Source organism: Corvus brachyrhynchos, unplaced genomic scaffold, assembly GCF_000691975.1.
Source record: "Corvus brachyrhynchos isolate BGI_N302 unplaced genomic scaffold, ASM69197v1 scaffold99, whole genome shotgun sequence".
Classification (NCBI taxonomy): domain Eukaryota; kingdom Metazoa; phylum Chordata; class Aves; order Passeriformes; family Corvidae; genus Corvus; species Corvus brachyrhynchos.
Window position 1 is genome coordinate 675,791 of NW_008239778.1, and position 20,446 is coordinate 696,236.

Consider the following 20,446-nt stretch of genomic DNA (forward strand, 5'->3'; position numbering starts at 1 on the left):
AGCACAACTCACGCTTCAGACCAAATCTTCCTTATCTCCTGTCTGAAGAACAAGGCTGTTCCTGCTGCTCTCTCCCCCTCCAACTGTTCCTAGTACAAGCAACAAAGGAAAGTTATTCCTCTAAAAGAAAGTCATAGTGATGTTTGGCATTTTTAATTTAGGTTTGTTTTATTTAAGTTTAATGTTAATTCCATGCTGTGTTTCAGTAAGAACAATACAGATTCTGTATCTGTGGCTCCAGTCAGATATCCAGTAGTACAAATTAGCTTCAAGTTACACATACTGAACAAAAGAGGTTGAGCGAGCGAAGGGAGATGGGGAGAGGGGAGGGAGAAAAGAAAAAATATTGAACACGCATGCAGGCTTATCAATGCCACCTTCAATGCTAACCTGCTTGGAGGGAAAGTAAAGAACAGGCAAGAATGAGCAGCCACGGATTGTTGAACTGTTACCAGCACCATGATTTTCAGCAACATTTCAGCAGTTTGGAAACTTTTTGTTTTTATACAGTAAAACCACTACAATAAATGTCCCAAATGCAACCTCGCAACTTCAAGCTAAACACCCAATTAAGTTGAAACATTGGTATAAAATTCAGTTTAAACAGTTATAAAAAAAAGAAAGATGCCACCACATGAGCACTACCTGGCCAGGACCAATCTCTCCCTACACGGCCTTCAGGTGTCACATCCAGGGCTGATGGCAACGTCACCACAGCTGGCAGAGACAATACAGTAATGCTGAAAGAGCCTTTACGCAGTCCTGTTAGTGTCTTAAAGAACCTAAAAGCTGGCACCAGTAAAATCCACAGAAATTCACTCTTGCCTTTAAGAACTTTTAAACTGTGTAAAAAAAATAAAAATAAAGAAACCCAACAGGGCAGGAACCTAAATTCTGAGACCCAATGTAAAAGTCAGATTTGGTGGTTCTCAGAGTGACACTGAGGGTTTTTGTGGGGAAGGGGGAGGGTGGTCAGAGATGGGTTCTCTTGTTGGCCTTTGTGTCTCACTGGTTTTCATCTTCCACATCCTGCAGCGCTTCTTTATTCTGTTCTTCACCTGTGGAAGTGGGAAGAAGGAAGGAAGATGTTACCATTTAAAACTGAGAGCTGCAGAAAGGCTTAACAGGCACCTAGAGATTAATAGTTTCATGCAATACACGCTCACTCTCTCACTCCACACTGCCAGTTCCGGAGTGAAGCATTCCCATGGAAATTAAGCCTTGGAATCTCCTGCACCCTCACACACAACTGCAGCCAGGCCATTAGAACACATGAGGACAAACAAACCCAGCCCTGAAAACTGACACCACGCAGGTGAGCAGTCCTGCTGAGCCAGGGCGGGGCAGCCAAGGCAGAAACCATTGGAAGAGCTGTGGATCAGCATCCTTGGATCAGGAAATACCTTCCCCAAACCCTCATCTCTACTTTTATCTGCCCAAGCCCACTCAAGTCTCAACAACAGCAAAGTACTTAGGAAATTTTATACAGTAACACTGATGGCAGGAATTACCAAAGGTATGAAAAACACCCTACTGCAAGTCCAACCCGACAAGAAACCCTGGGCTTGAGGTTATTAGAGAAAAACATCTTGTGGAAATTAATTTCTCTGTTCAGCCAGGCTGTACCATGCAGTGGAACAGGGTCTGTCCATGAGACTCCTGTAGTTTGGTTACATTCCAGCTGCCCCAGGGAGCCCCATGCAACACCTTCTGCAGGGCTTTGCCAAAGTTCTGCTGCAACTGGGAAAGTTCCAGGTACCTCAGCTGGTGCCATCACACATGCACAATTCACTTAATTGGTAAGGGAGACTGAAAAAGTGCTTACAATTATCTGTAACCACTTAAGATGGTACTCTCTTAAGGGCAATAAACAGAAAGTAGTAATTAAAAACTTGATTGCAATAAAACCCAATCAAATGAGACTGATGACTTCCAGCAGATAACCAGAATGTCTGCTCAGAGCGTGTCCAGATTCAGGATTACCACCAGGTACAACTGGAGGTAGATTTTGGAAGAGGGGGCCTAGGAACACAGGACATTCAACAACGAAGTTTATAGATAGAATTCCATATCAGATCACTTAAGAGAGGAAAGCAGAGGCCCTAACCCAGATTAGAAGATCTGAGCATGCTCTAACCAACATACTTAGGCAAAATACTCCTCTACCAGGCCACTGTGAAGTACTTTTCTTGCCCAAATATTCTTATATCCATCCAGGTTTGCAGCTCAATTCCCAAACATGTGAGTTACTCTGGATCTTAGTCAAGCACATCATCCCTGGGCAGGGGGACAGGTGCCACCGGGCTCAGCCCTGAGTGGCAGCAGGGACACAAGCATTTGTCAGCAGCGCGTGACAGAGGCAGGCACTGTTAGTGACAGGAAAACTGACACTGAAAACTCCAGTGAGCCATGACAAGAGACTTACAAAGTAGAGTTTTTAGGAAATGAACAGTTGGACTTTCCTTTAGGAATCTATACAGCAGGAAAGAAGGGGAGAACAGGAATCATATGGAGATGACATTACAAGTGTGGAAATAAACTCAACACTGCTCTAGGCCATGGGAAAGGTACAGGGATTGGGATGGGAGTGCAGCAGCTGGGGAATGCCTGGCTTTACATCTCTACACCCTGCACAGCTGAAATGGAAACAGGGAAAAGCTTAACACAAAAGAACAAGCCCTTTCCAAGTCTCTGTCACCCCTTGGAAACTGCTAATTGTGCCACTATTAACTTATTGTTCAAAGGTTCTGCTCGTTTGGGAATATGGAGCTCTGGAAGCATCAGCTGGAAATGCACTCAGAGTGTTGGCAAAGTATGAGGAAACTTAACTTTGCACCTGTGTCTAAATATTCTACATAAACACTTTTTTTTTCTGGATCTGAAGAACTGCACCACGATTTTAAGTAGTCCTACAGTATTTTTAATTCTGTAATCATTATATTTCTGGCACCAGTAACCAGGATAATCTGAAATACTTCAGGAAGAACCAAAATGTCTGTTTTCCATGGTGTGGAGCAAGAAATTAAAATCTGTTTCTTTTTGCAAAATCTAAAGAGCCTGTAAGTGATCTTGTGGAACTTCTACAATATCCAAGATCCACAAGACACACCAGCCCTGGCCAAATCAAGAGCATTTGGAAGACACTCTTTGGAAGATATTGGTACTATCCCACACTGATCCAGCCTGGTTACTGCACTGAAATGGCTTCCAGAGAGCACCAGGTTATTTGGCTCCAATTAAAAAAGTAAAGGTTGTATCTTAATTGTGGGAATTTGAAACACATTTCTTTTCTCCAATGCCTACCCATGGCAAGGAAGGCATCAAACACCCGCAGTGTTTAAAAGAGTCCACAGATCCATCCTGCACAATGAGATAATCTTACATCCTTGAAAAGGGAGGTGCAAGAGCCTTAAACACTGGGATATGGAGTAAACCAGGAGCCAAGACCCCACACATTTACAGGATTCCCAGTTCTCTCAGCAGCCCAAAGAGCAGAGTGAGAAGCTTTTGAGCAACAACACTTCAGAACAAACCCATGACCCTACATAAAAACAGGGAGTCAGGAAAATGTAGAAGATTCTGCATTTGCTTTCAAATGGACACTCCACCAAAGAAGCACCCCCAGGAATGCTGTGTGGCTACAAGGAACAGCTTACCAAAAATTTAAGACACTGACATACTTATGTGAAGTTCAGCAGTGGTGTTTCTAAGCTCTGGGCATTTCTAGGTACCCAAAATAGTCTTAATTGGACCTAATTCTTCTCCTCCAAGTTAAAAGTAAAAAGAAAGTCAGCTCTTTTCACTTGTCTCTCCAAGAGAGAGACCCAAAAATGAGTAGATTTATACTAAGCATTGTATGTGAAAGTTAAGGGGTTGGGAAGATCCATTCAGTGTGCCAAAGCCACTTCAAAAATTTGTACTATCCTTTGCTAGTGAACAGAAGCAATCCATGTCCCACCCTCTGGTACTGCCAGGGGACACATTTGGCATTTGCTCTGGCAATGAGAATATGGAGTGACCTGGAATAAAGGGGAACTAAAGCATCTGCAGTGCTTCCTCCTGCACTGGAGGTGCACATCTGGTTGGAGTGACAGTCAGAGATGAGCATGACAAGCAGAAAGAAAGAAAAGATTAAATAAAGAAGGTCACTGCTTTTACAATAATCACAGGTGCCATGTGGGGAGAATGGTGCTAATTCCACACCTCCTTCCTTCAAGTGAGAGCTGAGAAGCTGCTCAAAAGATTCCAGTGTCACTCCTATCACCTCATCCAGTGTTAAGGTAGGATAAGAGTGCAGGAGGGTCATTATTAGGAGAGACAGATGTAAACCATCCAAGCCCTCTCCATTTCCATGCTCTGTTTCCTGGGTCAGGGATGCAGCTCTTCCAGCAGGACTCACTTACCATCACCCTGCATGTCTGAAGTCCATAGTGTCAGGTTATCACGTAACAACTGCATGATAAGTGTAGAGTCCTTATAGCTTTCTTCACTCAGTGTATCCAGTTCTGCAATAGCATCATCGAAAGCTGCTTTTGCCAACCTGCAATGACAGAACAAAGATTTAACAAATATTGCTGAACACAATCCAGAAGCACAGGTTAACACCAGTCATTTGTGTGCTTTAAGAAACTTTTTACTCAAGAATACTGGTTTCATTAAACATTTCTACATCTTGCAGTACAACTGATTAAGGTCTGCTAAAAACTTAGTATAACCTGCAGTGACAGAAGACAAATGGTGTTTGCCTCAATCACTGCCACTCTGTACATGCTCACAGGTCACAGAAATCAGTACCACCATCCTTCCCAGCATGTGAGGAGATAAATCACCTCACACCTTGGGCACTTTAAGGGCATGCACAGAGTTAACCTGGCAAGTGCTCAACTGCCATTAGCTGATCAATTCAAGGTTATCACTGTTCTGCTTCTCATACACCATTACTCCCACACAAGCACGTGGCTCTGGACTCCAAAAGAAAATGGTGATGCTGAAAATCTTCCCAGTGAATTGAGGTCAACCAGAGCAAACAACAGCAGGAAGAAAGCAGGAAAAGCAATTACCAAGGAGCAACCACTTCTGGCTTGTTTGATATTCACACAACATTCCCATATTCCCATCTTCCCAGCCACCACCTACCTGCAGGCACGATCAGGAGAATTAAGAATTTCATAGTAGAATACAGAGAAGTTGAGCGCAAGTCCTAAGCGGATGGGATGTGTTGGTGGGAGTTCTGTCATTGCAATATCACTAGCAGCTTTGTAAGCCACCAAGCTGTTCTCTGCAGCCTCCTTCCTGTCATTTCCTGTGGCAAACTCAGCCAGATACCTATGGTAGTCCCCCTTCCTGAAAACAGAAACAGGAGGAAGTCAGCAATCCTCGTTTCCCCACCAGCCACTGAATGAACAGCTTAAATTAAACTGTGTTTAGATATCTGCTCAGTTACTACCAAGACTGCACCAAGAGCTGAGGGAATTTTAAACCATCACTACATGACATACCTTATTTTCTTCTCTTTACAAGTAGTGTTCAGCTCATGCAAAAAAAAAAAAAAAATACCCAAGCAGGAATGTGATTTCTACATCAGCAGCTCAATTAAAATTGCTGTTTCTTACATCTAAGAGCTGCACAACAGTTCACTTTAAGTTCTCATTACAGCTACTTAATTTCTGTCCCTATTTCAGGCCTTTCCTCTCAAGGAGGTACTTACATTTTGTAATAGAAAACCTTGGACTCGCCAGTGTTAGCTGCTGGAATGAGGTGTTTGTCCAGTACATCCAGAATGTCACAACAGATTAACTTCAGTTCAGTCTCAACCTAGAAAAACAAACAAACAAACAAACAAAAAAACCCACCAAAATTAGAAGAGGGGGTGAGGTGAGCACTTAAGACTAAAAGCTGTTCCAAAAGTACCCAAATATTGAACAGGTAACATCATGAAATTCCAAAGAGGGATAGGACAGAAGAAAAATAAATAAAATTCAGATGTTCCATAGGTGCATTAAGCAAAACAGTTCCGCACATTTAGCTGGCACACACAAGAGGCAGGGACTGATGGATGATGAAATGTGGAACTCAACAGTGGAATTGTAAATTCCTTGGAAGATATCTTGTTAGACCATTGCATTAAGTTTGTCTCAGGATGTAATTCTGCAAGAATTTCAGGCTTACACAACTCAGTTCCTCACATTTCTGATCCTGGAAGGCTGCCTTGAAAGTGGCAACAGTAACAGGACAATCTGAAGGTAATTAACACAAATCAGCTGAACTCCATTATACCCCAGTTAAATGGCACCTTCAGACCAATTTCTAGTGAGTCCTTGGAGGCAAAGCTCTAACAGAAGAGCCTTAAGACAAAACTCATGGAGTATCAGAACAGAATCAAGACGTGCCACACAAACGAAGGTCAGGTACAAGATGAAAACAAGCTCCAGAAACAGGTGAAAAACACAAAGCGCAGCAACTCAGCGAAAAAGCAGAAATCATCAACACCGACAGTGAAATCTGTGGCCAAAAATACAATATGTAACACCTTATTTAAAAACAGATACTGGATTTGAATAGTCTGAACTGAAAACAGTTACATCAACCTTCATTTTTTCCAGTTCCAAACATAAAGCAAGGTCTATGAGGTCAGGGTTTATCACAGAGAGTTTCACTCCTACAAGCAAAGAAACTGAGCACACCCAGAAAAGATGAAACCCCTCCTCTGACATCAGCACTGCCCAAACCAGACTGGCTCTGAGCCTCCCAGGTCATTCCAGTAGGAGTGGTTGGTGAAGTGCACACAGTCACCCATCCATTGCTGCTTCTTCATGATTTCACAGTAACTTTCACAGCTACAGCTGAAGAGAACTCTGGCTCAAGCTAATTTCATATAAAGGAGAGATTTCAAGCAAAGGCATTAAAGAAACTACCAGGAACTGCAAGTCTTGGATCACAGGAGCAGCCCCACTCAGTCCATCATCCCTTCCTATCCTCCCACCCAAGCATTTGCTTTCCTTCTTTCTTTAAGCATTTTCCTTGCCATGTAATCCTTTTATCACCACACAGCTCCCAAACTATCAGGGTTTGTAACCACAGCAGTTATACCCAAAAGGTGTTAAAATTACAGATCCAAAATAAATGATAAACTGGCACATATACACACATACTGATTTGCACAAAGTAAAAGACTTGCAAAAGTTCCTTTAGAGAAATTAATTTACAGCAAATTTCATGTACAAATGTCAGAATGCCCTGACATTCACAGGAAGAATCAGATGCTGTACTTAATTATGTGACAAATGCTTAAGAAAGGTGCTGAAATATGGTCACTTGAGAAGAATCTACTTCATATATTCTTGGGCTACAAAAGCTATAAAACCTTTGGCCAGCAGTCAGTTCCTGCAAACTTCTTTCCTCTTGATCCTCTTTTTCAATGACTTCTTTTGCAGAGAGATCTTCAGCAAAACTGCAAAGAATTAAATCAGTTTCTAATCCTCTTTAGTTAAATAACCATACATGTACACACTTCTATTTCATCTCAGACAGACCTTTTCCAGCTTTGCTTAAAGGATCAGTCACAGTTATCAGAGATCAGCTGCTGTCCGGGGCAAGGTAAATGTCCTGGCCAAGCTTAGTTTAAAAAGATTTAATACAAATCAAATTAATTAAGGGTAAAACAAACAAACAAACAAAATACCCACAACAAAACTAAAAGCTTTGTACAAAAAGGATCTGTTTCAGAATGAATAGCTCAGTGAGCTCTTTCTAAGAGAGGAGGATACAGGACAGGCTGGCAACTGCCCCAAAATACAGCACAGGTTAGAAGTCAGGGCACTGGAAACACACATTCCATGTGCCACATCTCCAGAGCAGGAAGGGGAAGGTCAGTATCTGTGTTATGGTGTGGGAACGGATCTGGTTTGACTGTGAGGGAGGGAACTGCACTGTGTGCAGCCACTTCAGCCTCTCAAGGATGAAGAGCACAAGCCTCAGTGTGTTCTCGTCAGAGATGCAGCCAGATGAGAAATTCAGGGGCTTTTGTGTATCCAAATGGCCACAGGAGCCAGGAGAGCAGCCTGTCTACAAAGAAAGCAAGTAAGTGGCATTTTCCCTCATGGCTATGGATGTGTTTGGCTCCATTCAGCTGAAGTGGTTTGGGAAGACGCACAGCCTGGTGTCTTTCATCTCTCACTATTGCCCAGTGCACACTTCAGACAAAGCCAGCCTGGCCCTGCCCTCCCAACACCACCATCCCTTGAGTTCTACCCCAAGTCATGCTGGCTACTAGCTTAAAAAAACTCCCAACATGAGCCATGAGCTGAATTATAGTAAATTCTGACATACACCAAACCCAACAAGTAATTACTTTCACAGAAACTACTACAAAACTTTCCCTTTCTACTGGAGTAGCACTCTGCAGCTGAGCAAGGTCACAGCTGCTTCTGATGGTAGGTGAGAGATGTGTCTTTTAGAGATGCTGGTTCTCTCCAACTCCCCAGTGGTTTAAACGTGGCCTGTTGGCTCCCAGACATGGTTGGGGGGGTGGGAAAGGTTTTCCCAACACTGAACTTACTCTGGAAAATGCTACAAAGTCAGTATTTGTTGACAAGGGAATCATAACGATGAGAATTCTGCTGGAAGCTGTTTCTTCACGGAAGCACTGAGCACAACAGGGCAGGAGTGCTACTGCTCAGCAGCGACAGTGAGCAGCAGCACCCAAACCTGCAGTGTTCCTCAGGCCCTTCCTGCTCCCAGGCCATCCCGCCAAACCCACTCACACACTCAAGAGCAGATGCCAACCCATATGAAGTCTCCCAGCAGCTACTAACAGGAACTGGCCTTCAGCTACAGATGATGCTCAGAAGCCTCTTGGGAAAACTCCCTCCGGAGCTGGGCAGACACAGCCACCCCTGCTCCAGTACAGAACCAATGACAGTGCTCAGTGCACTCCTCCTCCCAGTGCAGCTGTGAAAGCTGTTCTCTCTCAGGATTTAACAGCTGAACACACTGTTGGCATGACACTGTACTTCATGTGGCCTCTCTCTCTTCAGAGCCTCAAGCACCTACAAACATGGACTTCTTGCACCCCAGTCCATCCAGAATGGCACATGTCCTTTACAAAGAGGGATGCAGAATAATGGTTATTTCTAGAGTCCTTTCAAAATGAGGAAAAAAGTCTTTTCACCATTAAAGAATCTCTGGCAGAAGATGGTAACCATCCACAAAACCCTGTGCAAAAGAACCTGGAAGCACAAGTGTAAAACAAGTTTAAACAATCACTAGATAGCTGTTGTCTTGTTTTCTATGTTCTGTTAGGAGATTGCAGACACTCATCAAGAAAAGGCTATTTGGGACTGTATGTAACTGGCAGCGCCTCATCCCATCAGTATGCCAGCATAAAATTAGAAACTCACAACTTTAACAATTCCATGGAGCAAAAGAAACCCTGTGAGTCAACAGAAAGTAGTCCAGAGCCATTCCTGAGAGAAGATTTCCAAGCCAACATCATTTCCATTGCTGGTATATGAATCAGTGCCAGGTGATATAACAGACTCCACTGTTTCTCTGGAAATGAAGATGTGAACCATGTGGAGGCACTTGTCCTCAAATAATGGAGATGAAGCCTCTGCAGAAATGTGTGGGATTTAAATAGTACGGGAGCATGCCTGCTCCATGCTAAACCATCATTTAGGGCAGGGAGGAAGGGGGAACAACTACACACTAAGAGCTGAAGGTTTCATTAGCCCTTACCAATGAAAGCCAGAGCTTGCCGCAAGTTCTCCATTTTAGGTAAAGCTGCACACACTGACTAAGTCAGCATGAAGTTATGTGGATCAATTTCTCCCTCTCTCTCCAGAGAGAGAAAAGAGCAAGGCCCTGGAGGTTGCTACACACCCAAGTTTCACAGCTGGGACAACCACGACATCCCCAGAACATGGAGTGACAAAGACAAGGAGCCAAGAAGAGCACTGAAGAGCCTCCCTCAGGGACATTTCAAGTGTTAATGTTTTGAACTCTCTAGGACAGAGAACTGGAATCACTGAAAGTGTCACTGTATGATCCAAAGCAATTTTTATAGGAAGGAGAAACTTAACAGCCAAACATCTCCTTTGACAGGGTTAATTAAAAAAAGAAGTTTCTTGGGGTAAGTCAGGTTGGAGGGGAAAGAATGAGGCCTCCTGAGCAGGTGCAGCCTCACATCTGAGTAAGCAGGGAAGACAAAGTGCAAGCACAGTCAAAATGCTTGGCAGAGCTGTTGATGACTGAGGGAAAATCCCTCCCTCTCCTGAGGCTGCTGCCCTTCTGAGTGTTTACACAGAAACACCCAAGCTCTCCCTTTCACCACGGAGATTTAATCTCCAGATAAGGAACCAGCTCCAGCCTTCCAAGGACCCTATTCCAGGTCAGCACACCACAGGCAATCTCGAACACCAGGGCAGTTTATGGCAAGGGGACCAGAACTAGATGACATTTTGCTGTAAGACCAACTCCAGCTTACCATTTGCCGATATTCCCGAATCATTTTTAATTTGTCTTCTCCACCTTTGTTTTCTTCTTTCTGTTCAATGCTGCTGATTATTCTCCAGGAAGCTCTCCTGGCTCCAATCACGTTTTTATATGCAACAGAAAGCAGGTTTCTTTCTTCCACTGTCAACTCCACATCCATTCCAGCCACTTTCTTCATTGATTCAACCATTTCTAGGAGGAAAAGGTCAGGCAATTATTCTCACAACTGAAGCATCTTTCAAATCATTCAATACAAGCTGTACATTAATGAGAGCTTAGGAAATTAAGCTCCCTCCTCCTTTCATCCGGTTACTCCTCACTTTTACACTGGAGTGTTCCAAACAAATCAATCAGCACATACACAAAGGAAGTATCTGATGTTCATCTGGTATTTTACAAGGGTTCCAAAAATTCTTTAAAGGTAGTTTTCACTTTTGGTTTTTATTTTTCTGGTCTTTGGTTTGAGTGGGGGTTTTTTTTGTTTGTTTGCCTTTTTCAACAGACAGACAAAAAGGATGTAACAGCAAGAACATTCTTCCACAGTGGATAAGAGTTATCAGTACAATCCTACAGGAGTGTGCGCTCTTCAGAGTGCTTTGCAGAAGGTAGAGAACAGTGAGAAAAGATGAACAAATGTGATCTGGCTCTTGGCACAGTCAGGATAAAACTGAGGAATTACAGAATGCTCCACTGATTTGTCAACTGGAACACAATGTAATGTGGTAATTAACAAAAACATAAAATCCAGATTTGAATACACGTAGAGATGTATGAGTACTGTTACTAGGAAAATGAGTCAAAGCTGCAAGATGAACCTCCAAAAGAAAAATTTGGTGCTTGGAGTGGTAACAAAAATGTCATCCTGAGTGTACCCAGAGCAACCATATCTACCCATGCCAAGCAGCCTCTTACAGTGAAAAGTAACAAACAAGATATGAATGAATGTATATTTCTATTTTATGCCTGTTGAAAAGTACTTCTAAACCTGAGGTTAAAACAATTATTACCAAACACAGCTTTCCTATGCTCCAGTGGAACCAAGACTAAACTACTTAAGGGAGTTTATAACCCTTTAATTACCTAACGACACTGCAATTGTTCAGGACACATTAGAAAAATAGTGTTAAATATACAAATGAAGCTTAACTATAATTTTTCCCCCTCAGATGTCAAAATCACAACCTAAACAGGCACAAGCTACTTCAGCAATGGAGACTGTAGGCTCCCTGGCAGGAACAATGTTATCAGTCTCCAACAGGTCTCCATATGTGGAGGACAAAATTTTATGGTGGCTCTATTTTTATCAGTAGATTTTGCTTCCCCCAAATCACAGAAAGTAATGAAAAATCCACCAAGCATTTGATAAAACTTTTTGAGAACACCACCCTGCAACTGCAAAATGGTGCTTTTACTGAAGAATTTGAGAGCTGCCCTAAAACACTCCACATTCGCAGTTAGTATTAACATAAACATAATTAGGTATTTTAAGCCACCCAAGTTACGAGCAATATGATATAGCTACAATTTGCTACTTAAATAAAGCAAGCACTATGATTTATTTCCTGAAGCGTGACCCTACCATCCCATTCATACGAAAAATCTACTTCAAAGCTGTAAATTTTTTTAATTATGCAAATTAAGCCATCTCGTATTTGGAAGTTTCTTGAAACAGTGGAGCCACATTCAAGATGCCTGACAGTTCTTGTGGACAAAAATGACCATCAGGAATTGAGACTTGCAGTCTCCATGACCTGGGTATCTTCGTCAAGCTCCAGCAAAAAATGCGGCTCTTGTTTTTAAGCCTGATATTTGACTGCCTTCAGATAAGAAACACACAGGTTACAGAAGATCTGCCTTTTTTTAAAACAGTTTCTATTATTGTGCTTTATCCACTGGGATTAACTACAGTGCACTTCAGTCATACTCCTGGATGACAATGCTTTTATAGAAAACCTGCTTCTTAATGACAACAAAAATCTATCCACACTTATCTCATATAACAATGATATATATGGAACAATTAGTCCAGAAGTGTGGAGGTTGAGGAACATGTACAGCAGCATCTTCCAAGATCTGCCCTGTGTCAGGAAATTGCAACAACTGGGGGAAAAGGGCACATTTTATCAATTGTTCTACAGGTTTCCTTCACAATCTCTTCCCCAGAAGCAAATTTGTCTAGAGTGAAAATTTAAAATAAAAAAACTATACACAAGACTTGCTGTTCCCTGAAAATGAGTATCTAGCTTTCATAGTACATTCAAACACATCATTATGAATTTAATTAACTGCTTGGCTTCTACAGGATTTTATCTATTACCAGTCTGAACATCTACAAGCCCTTGAAACAGAGGTCTGAACACCTCTGTGCACTGGAGGATAAACCCAATTTAAGCTGTGCAACAGCTGGTACAAAGCCAAACCCAAGACCCCGCCCTACAAGGAGCTCCTCTGTCAGTATTTGAGCCCTGTTGCATCTCTTCAACTGTTGGCAAAGGAGGTCATTAACCACCCTCCTGCAGTCACCACAACCACGGAAACAACAGAGCCAAAGGAAAACAGGCACCTGCTCTGAACTACTACTGCTATCAGTAAATAGCCCTTATCACCCCAGCATTTTTATGATTGAGTTGTTAGTAAGTTAAACAGACTCCCTGACAAGTGACAGCCACTGGGAACGGGATGCTGGGGGATGGGGGAGCACCTGAGGTTCCTCCATTTGTTCTGAAGCACAAAACCCTCCACCTTCACCACCCCTCACACTGGGCACACAACCTCCCAACACCGTGACAACAGGAACTGAAACTTTGTCTCCTCTTCGAAATCTTCATCTTGTTACTAGGTAACCACACAACCACAGATTAGAATCCCACCCATAAACAACTGTTTTACCCAAAGAGAAAACATTTATCAGTCTACACACAAAGCTGTTGGAGAAAAAGGATTTTAGTTTAGTAAAGAGCCCACTTTTACTTACAATACAAAAATCTGGGCTGATATTTCAAGAAAACAAAATATTATGTACATACCTTGGTCTTCCATGGTAAACCCATAATCCAGCCCTGAAAATTTAAGCCTGATGAAAAATCTTAAGAACACAGGCAGTACAAAAGCAAGGGGACAACATACCTGTACCTCCTCCAACAGAAAACAAAAATAAAGCCATCTATATCTGCCAACAGAACAAATATTTTTTATTCTAAGTGCCATTTTACCAATCTGGAAGTTTCCACAAGGAGGTGGAAAGCTCAGTCAGAGACCACTCAAGACAAAATACGAGTCTGAGATTACATTTCATTAAAAAGGATTATTGCAGTAATGACAACTCATTGCATACAAAATCCAGAGATGCTTACACTGCATTATGGAAAAAGTAGCGTTATGCAGATTCAGAGAGACAGAGGCTGTATGTAAGCGGTTAAGTTCCAGCCTCTCAGGTGATTGTGGCTGTCACCTTATTATGCTACTGTCAGATCATGCCACTGTCAGGGCAGGAAATCCCAAAAACATTAATTCTGGAAGGAGAGGGGAATATTCTGGAGAATGACATGCCTGCCCTAGATTTAGATCTTTCCCCAAGCACCTGCTGTTGGTTAAGAAATACCACAATACACAGGCAAAAACTGTAATGGTGCCCAGGCCATTTTTTAGGTTCCTATATTCTGCTACTATGATTAAAATGCTGGCTCCCCATTGCAAACCCTGCTGACTCACCTCCAGCCACCAGGAGGGACACAGAATCGCAGCCTGGAAAGCACAAAGGGTTGGGACAGCGGTGGCCACCTACAAAGGGTTTGTGGAACAGCAAGGTGCATGGCTTGGGATTGGGGTTTAATGTGAAAGACAAACAATAAGCCTTACTCTAAGATAAAAGTGGGGAAGTTTACAAGTGTTGAGAAGGACATGTTTGATAACCATCATTAGGGGCCAGCCACAGAACAAAGGGCACAGCTGATAAGGACTCATACTAGGCCACAAAATAATGACTGCCTCTTGACCAGAGATGAATGAGAAACTAGGTATTTGTTGCTTCCTTAACTCCAGAAATCCAGAAAACCCAGGGGAACTGCAATATCCCTAGGTAAGGAAATATGGAAATGGGTGATGTACAGCCAATTTAGTGGGAAGACTAAAAACCTTCCCAGCGCAGGACACAAACCAAGAGACAGCAGACCCTAACAAAGGAATAGCCAGTATCTGGCAGTTCTATCAAAATCTGTGCTTGTAACAGAAATCATTTGGCCTAAACAAAGGCTGGTGCACTAAAGCAAACTTGTTAGGGCAAATCTACAGAGTTTGCAACTTCTAATTCAGTGCCTGAGTCTCACTAACCAGGATGCTACAGGGTTGGGGTTTTTTGTTTCCAACCAAGGCACTCCTCGTGACTTTAAACAATACACAGAATCTACTTCAACCTTACTGCTGAAGTAACTCCCCCTTGCCTCCACACACACTGGCTCAACATTACCACAGGAAAAAACAAGAGCTAGAAAATCTCTTAGTGGTGTGCTTCCCTTCCAAAAGAGGAACTACTTAAGTGAGAAAGCTTCTTAGAATAAGAAGAGAAAAAGAACTTGTTGAGTAAAGGTGGGATGGAGATGATGTAATTAATGGTCATCATACTCAAATCAAAATAAACCTTAAGAGAACTCACGAAGTACAATTCTTATATATTATGTAATGAAGAGCAGCAGAAGCACCGTCTTAACTCTCCATTTAGTAGCAGAAGAACATCAGAAAACTGAAGCTGCATTTTAAGTTTAATCTTTTCTATTGCCCTTATCTAAGGGCAATAAAACAAACCAAGCTCTTCAAGCTTCTAAGCTGCTGCCCAATACCTACTTCAGCATTTCAGGAGCTAAAAGCCGCAAAGGAGCATCCCGTGAGCTGTAAGGAGGTGAAGGACACAGCAAAAAAACCAAGCCTTCCCTCGTGTCCACCACAGATGATCACACGCCATAAACAGTATTCAAAGACTCAGTACAAGTGCTAGTCTTGTACCTGTTCATTCTTGCAATGAACAGAAGATTATCAGGAATGAGTCCCAAGAACCTTAAGTATCTATGACCCTACAGTCTTGTGTGTAACCTCTCAGTTAGGGCTTTAGTAACAGCAGCAAACACAAAGTGGTTTACACTCTTCAGCTGAGAAGGGTTCCAGCACACACTCAGGGGGACCTACAAAACCATGAACCTAATACTCACTAGGGGTCAAGTTAATGGGAATTACATTAAAAAAACCCTGGAATGAGCGGGTATATGAATAAACATTACATTGTAGAGCATGGCATTCCATTATGCCTCACAAATCTACTGGAATGCTTTGAACAAGTGAAGCACATGGACAAAGAAGACGTAATTGGTAGAGTCTACCTGGATTTCCCAAAGGCATTTGACAAGGTCCCTCACCCAAGGTTCTTTAAGGAACTCAACTGCCACGGGATAGGCAGGAAAGTCCTCACATGGATAAACACTTGGCTGAAAGACAGGAAACAGGGTATGAATATGAGAGTCAAGTTCTCAAGAACAGAGAAAGCCCACCAGTGGAATCACAAGGTATCTCTGCTGGGAAGCAGGCTGGCACTTCTGAGTGAGCCACAAAACAGAAGCAAGTAGTAAGTACTAACTTAGTAGCAGCAAACTGCTAGGAACAAATACAAGAAGAACTGAAGAAATAGGGGCCAGTGTATTCTTCAGTAAGAGATGAATATAACTGGATCAATGTCCACAAACTGCACTTCCCAAAGATACAGACCTCCACCTGGCATCAGTGGGCACCATCCTACTCACTACAATGATGAGCTCCAAATTCAACCAAGTGGAAGTTCAGCTCCTCTTTCCATCCATTAGGAACTCTTCTAGACACACTGTTATACTGCCTGCAATAGGATTTTCCGTTCTCTTAGGAAATCCTGTGTTTGGCAAAGAGGGCTCCAGAGATGGCTGAACCCATGCCTATCAATTCCCTCCTGCCAGCTCAACACCCCTCTGATCTCTCAACTGGCTCATTCAGGTCACCAGCTCAGACAACTACTCAAGAGGGAAAAAAAATTAATCTTGCTTCTAATTTAGAGAACTGAACTGGCTCTAAGGGTCAGACCACAACCCAAGCACACATGAGAAGCATTCCACACTTGTCACAATGTAAAAGTTTTACACAAATGAGCATAAGAAAACCTAACAGGTGGATTCCCAGTTAAGACAACCAACAGGCAGAGGAGTAAAAAAACCCCAAATAATAGCCAACCTGCACCCTGCACAGTGGCTTGATGATGATTTTGTGGACAAAGCAGAGGGTTATAATGTTATTCCATGTGCAAGGTTTGTAACAGCTGGTGCAGTCAAAACCCTTCCAAAACCTGACTGCATGACTCTGCAATAAACAGTCCTGCACCTTTACTTGGAGAAATAGGTTACGCCCAAGTTGTCCAAGCAACAGTGGGATTTTCTGCATTATCAATTGTATGGTCTACCACAAGGCCTTCTTGCAAGAAGAACATTTTTTAAATTGTCCCTGTAATCTCTTCAAGCTGTGGACATTTACTTTTCTAAATCAAGAGGATATCCCCACTATTTCTAATAAACGTTTCAGTTTGAAAGCAAACATCTCAAGTGTGGGCCACATCATACATCTCTCCCTTTGACTGAGATCTGCTACTGAGCAATCCTCTAATACAAGAATTGGACACCAGTTCAGCTTCTGGGCTCTTTGCAGAGGACCACACCAGCCAATTGTAGAATTTTGTCTCCTTTGTTCGCTGCTGGTACCTCAGGAAATTCAAGAAGGCCATTACAGACAAAGGCCCTCTCTCACACAACTCCTCATAATCACAAGTCAATTTATGTCCCAGTATGTACAACTCCCACTTAAAAAATGTACAGGCTTATTCCTTTAGCACTGTCTCGCCCATACTTTAACTCTTAGATTCCTACAATTCTTAGGGATATGCTGAGATTTTTCTGCCTTTTAGCTCAGAGACAGCAGTCACACCCCACATCAATACACCAGTAAGACCTTTAACACACAGGGTAAGTGGTAACCATTAATGGGGGAAGGAACCCAAAAAACTGAAGTGTGTTTGACATCTGCTTGAAAGAGACTAATCCTCTGCAAACCAAAATTAATATGCAACTTGAATTCTAATTTGTGACTTATTGATTCTTCATTATGCTCTAAGCTGAAGACCTGTTACTAGGAGACAGTTTTTTCTAAAAAGGGTTCAAATCTTGAACTGAATCCACTGCTGCACACGTTCCTGCCTTTGTGATAAAGACCCATTTCCCTGATAGACAATTTCTAAAGACAAAGGGAGGCAGCTGTTAGCTTGCTGTGCTGGGAGGCAGGAGACCTGTCATGGGTGGCTTGGGTTTTTCCCTTAACCGTACCCTGACCTATCATCTGGTTTTGAGGGGGGAAAACCCCACTTATTTCACCTCACCCAAGTCATGTACTTCAAGACTTGTAGTACAAAGCAGCTGTATGAAGTATCTGCTCACAGTCTACCTTGAGCCATAGCATTTTTCTCACCTAAAACAAAGATGTTCCCAGCCTCCAGAAACAGGAATTGGTTTCAATATTCAGCAGCAGTCTACAGGAATCCTCTACATCCTCTTGATATAAGGAGCTCCACAGTATCACTTACTCCAATTGTTTTCCAAAAAAGGAATCCATTTAGTTATACATTATTCTACCAATAAGGAATAGCAGTAAGTGAGATTTCTCACAAAGCTTCCTGTACTACCAGTAAGCTTCCTGGCATTTTGTGATTTGCCATAACATGCCTAAGCAGATCTGTGAAGATAGTCAGACACCCAAATCTCTTAATATCTCAGGAGATCAGGGTTTAAGTGCTACTTAACACTGCAAAAGTACCTAGAAAGTTGTCCTCTTAATCTGGGCCAGCATCCTGAGGACAGTACAGACACAGGACTAGATTCCCAACCGTTCACAAATACAGCTCCCAAGACTTCATAAATTCCCTAAGTGGGTCAGGTAAGTAACACCAAAGAAACGACAGTTGGATGCCCACCATAAGTGCTGCTATAAATGCCATGAGCCATACATAAATAGCAATCCACCATTCTTTCAGTCTCCAGGAGAAAGATGGGATAGAACTTTACGCTTATCCTAATGTTAAAACACACAAAAAATTGTCAAACTCATATTCAAATTACCCAAGGGACTCATATTCCAATGTATCTGTAGCCAGTACTTACCATCACTCCATTTAATATAATGCCAATTAATAACCGTGGCCTCATAATTGTGCACCTCAAAGATCAAACTGAGGACCAAAATTAGGAGTAGCTTACACTTTCCTCATATTGCTTCTCAAATCACTTTGTTCACAGAATTATTCAGCAGTCTCAGCTATGATCTTGGCAGAACTGCATTATTTCACATAAACAAGAACAAATTATGCTAATCATTTTTAATTGTTTCAGCTGAACAAGAACACAGAATTAAATGATAAAAACAGTATCTACAGTACATTTTCTTCCAGGCCATGGACACAAGAAATGTGAAGACAAATTTAGAGCAGCTGGCAGAATTACAGGGTGCATCTTAAATATGTTCACCCAACTTGAGTCCTAAAAACTCTGGAAGGCTAAAACCCACAGCACTGATTTGAAAAAGGCAGCTTTCAGTTCAGTGCTCCCTCCTAAATTGTAACAAGTCTCACGCCCATTCAGAAGCAAGACAAGTCTTTTACATTTTGCTCTGGGCAGCTTGTTTAGCAAACATTCATGGTACTGGGAGAACCAAAAGTCCACCCAGGGAAATGCTGCACCAAGGCAATAATCCCTCCTAATCAATTTTTATTAGTTGACAGGAAGTTTGCATTGCAGATCTGTGCCATGGGGTAGAGTCCTATTACATCCTAATGAAGTGATTTACTGCTGATTTCAGAAAACCCCAGAAAGAGAGTCATGCCTCAAGAGCTCCCAAGGATGATGATTCCTCCAGAATGTTGGGTTTCGACTCAAACCAAAGCCAACACTTTCAGTGGCACTGACTCATCCATACCAGGTGGAGAAGCCTTCCCTCCTCAGCAGGAGCTGCACCCTTATTGTGGAATACAGATATGTCCCTCTGCCCAAGTTAATTATTGTATCCTAATACCTGTTTTTTGGGGGCTGTTTTTTTCTGTAAACCCTTCAGTGGAAACTGCCTGACTGCTTTCCTTCAGTGATACTCTTAATTCCAAATCATTTTCCTATCAGAAATCTAACTGAATGGATTCTTATTTAGGCCTTCTTTTTGTTTTAGTTTCTATTTTCCTCCCCAAAACGTGCATTTTTCAGATGTTCTGCAATGGTGCCATCAGATGTTTTTTAAGCACAACTCAGTAAAAATATGTCATTTGGTGAGAACTTGGTCATGTTGTCTATGACAATTTACGAACAGAAAGTATCGGGAGTGTCTTCTTACCTCTAAATGAATGGTAACTGCATTCACACATTCTACATACATGTATTTATTTCACTTCAAATGAATAATCACAGCTCTCAGGGCAAAGTAACAGTCTCAGAAGAGTCGAGAAAATTAAAGGCCCTTTCTATTATGTGCAGGGGAACCACGTTCAAAAGGAACAGTTGCAAGACAGACATTTTTGGGGCAAGAGACACCACCCAGGGTTGCCAGTTCCTCCCCTCTACCACTTTTCCCCCAGGTATTAAATCATCACGGATATTAAATGATCAGGGACAGCGCACAAACTTAAAAGAGGAAAAAGGATGAAAAGAAGACGCTGGGAAAGTGAAACGATATGTAATAATTTATACCACATAATGAAAGCATACGCGTTTTCTTTAGGCAGTGAATCATGTACTCGCTCCCTGCACGGCGAGAACTCGCTCTCTCTGGGTTTGCCAGGGGCAGCAGGATCTCCAGCCGGGGGTAGAGGCAGAGAAAGAAGCGCAGCCCCATCCCCGGGGACCCCCCACGAGCACGGCCG

General features: G+C 42.4%; 1 protein-coding gene across 1 annotated transcript; it reads right to left on the reverse strand.

Annotated features, from left to right (window-relative positions):
* Positions 1-137: 137 nt before the first annotated feature.
* Positions 138-10,708, reverse strand: YWHAE (tyrosine 3-monooxygenase/tryptophan 5-monooxygenase activation protein epsilon). The gene is made up of 5 exons (XM_008640338.2): positions 10,484-10,708; positions 5,708-5,814; positions 5,137-5,343; positions 4,404-4,540; positions 138-1,058 (listed from the first exon to the last, which is right to left on the reverse strand). Exons 1-5 carry the CDS (start codon positions 10,679-10,681, stop codon positions 1,006-1,008), a joined length of 702 nt encoding a protein of 233 aa, XP_008638560.1. The 5' UTR covers positions 10,682-10,708; the 3' UTR covers positions 138-1,005.
* Between the last annotated feature and the right edge of the window lie 9,738 nt (positions 10,709-20,446).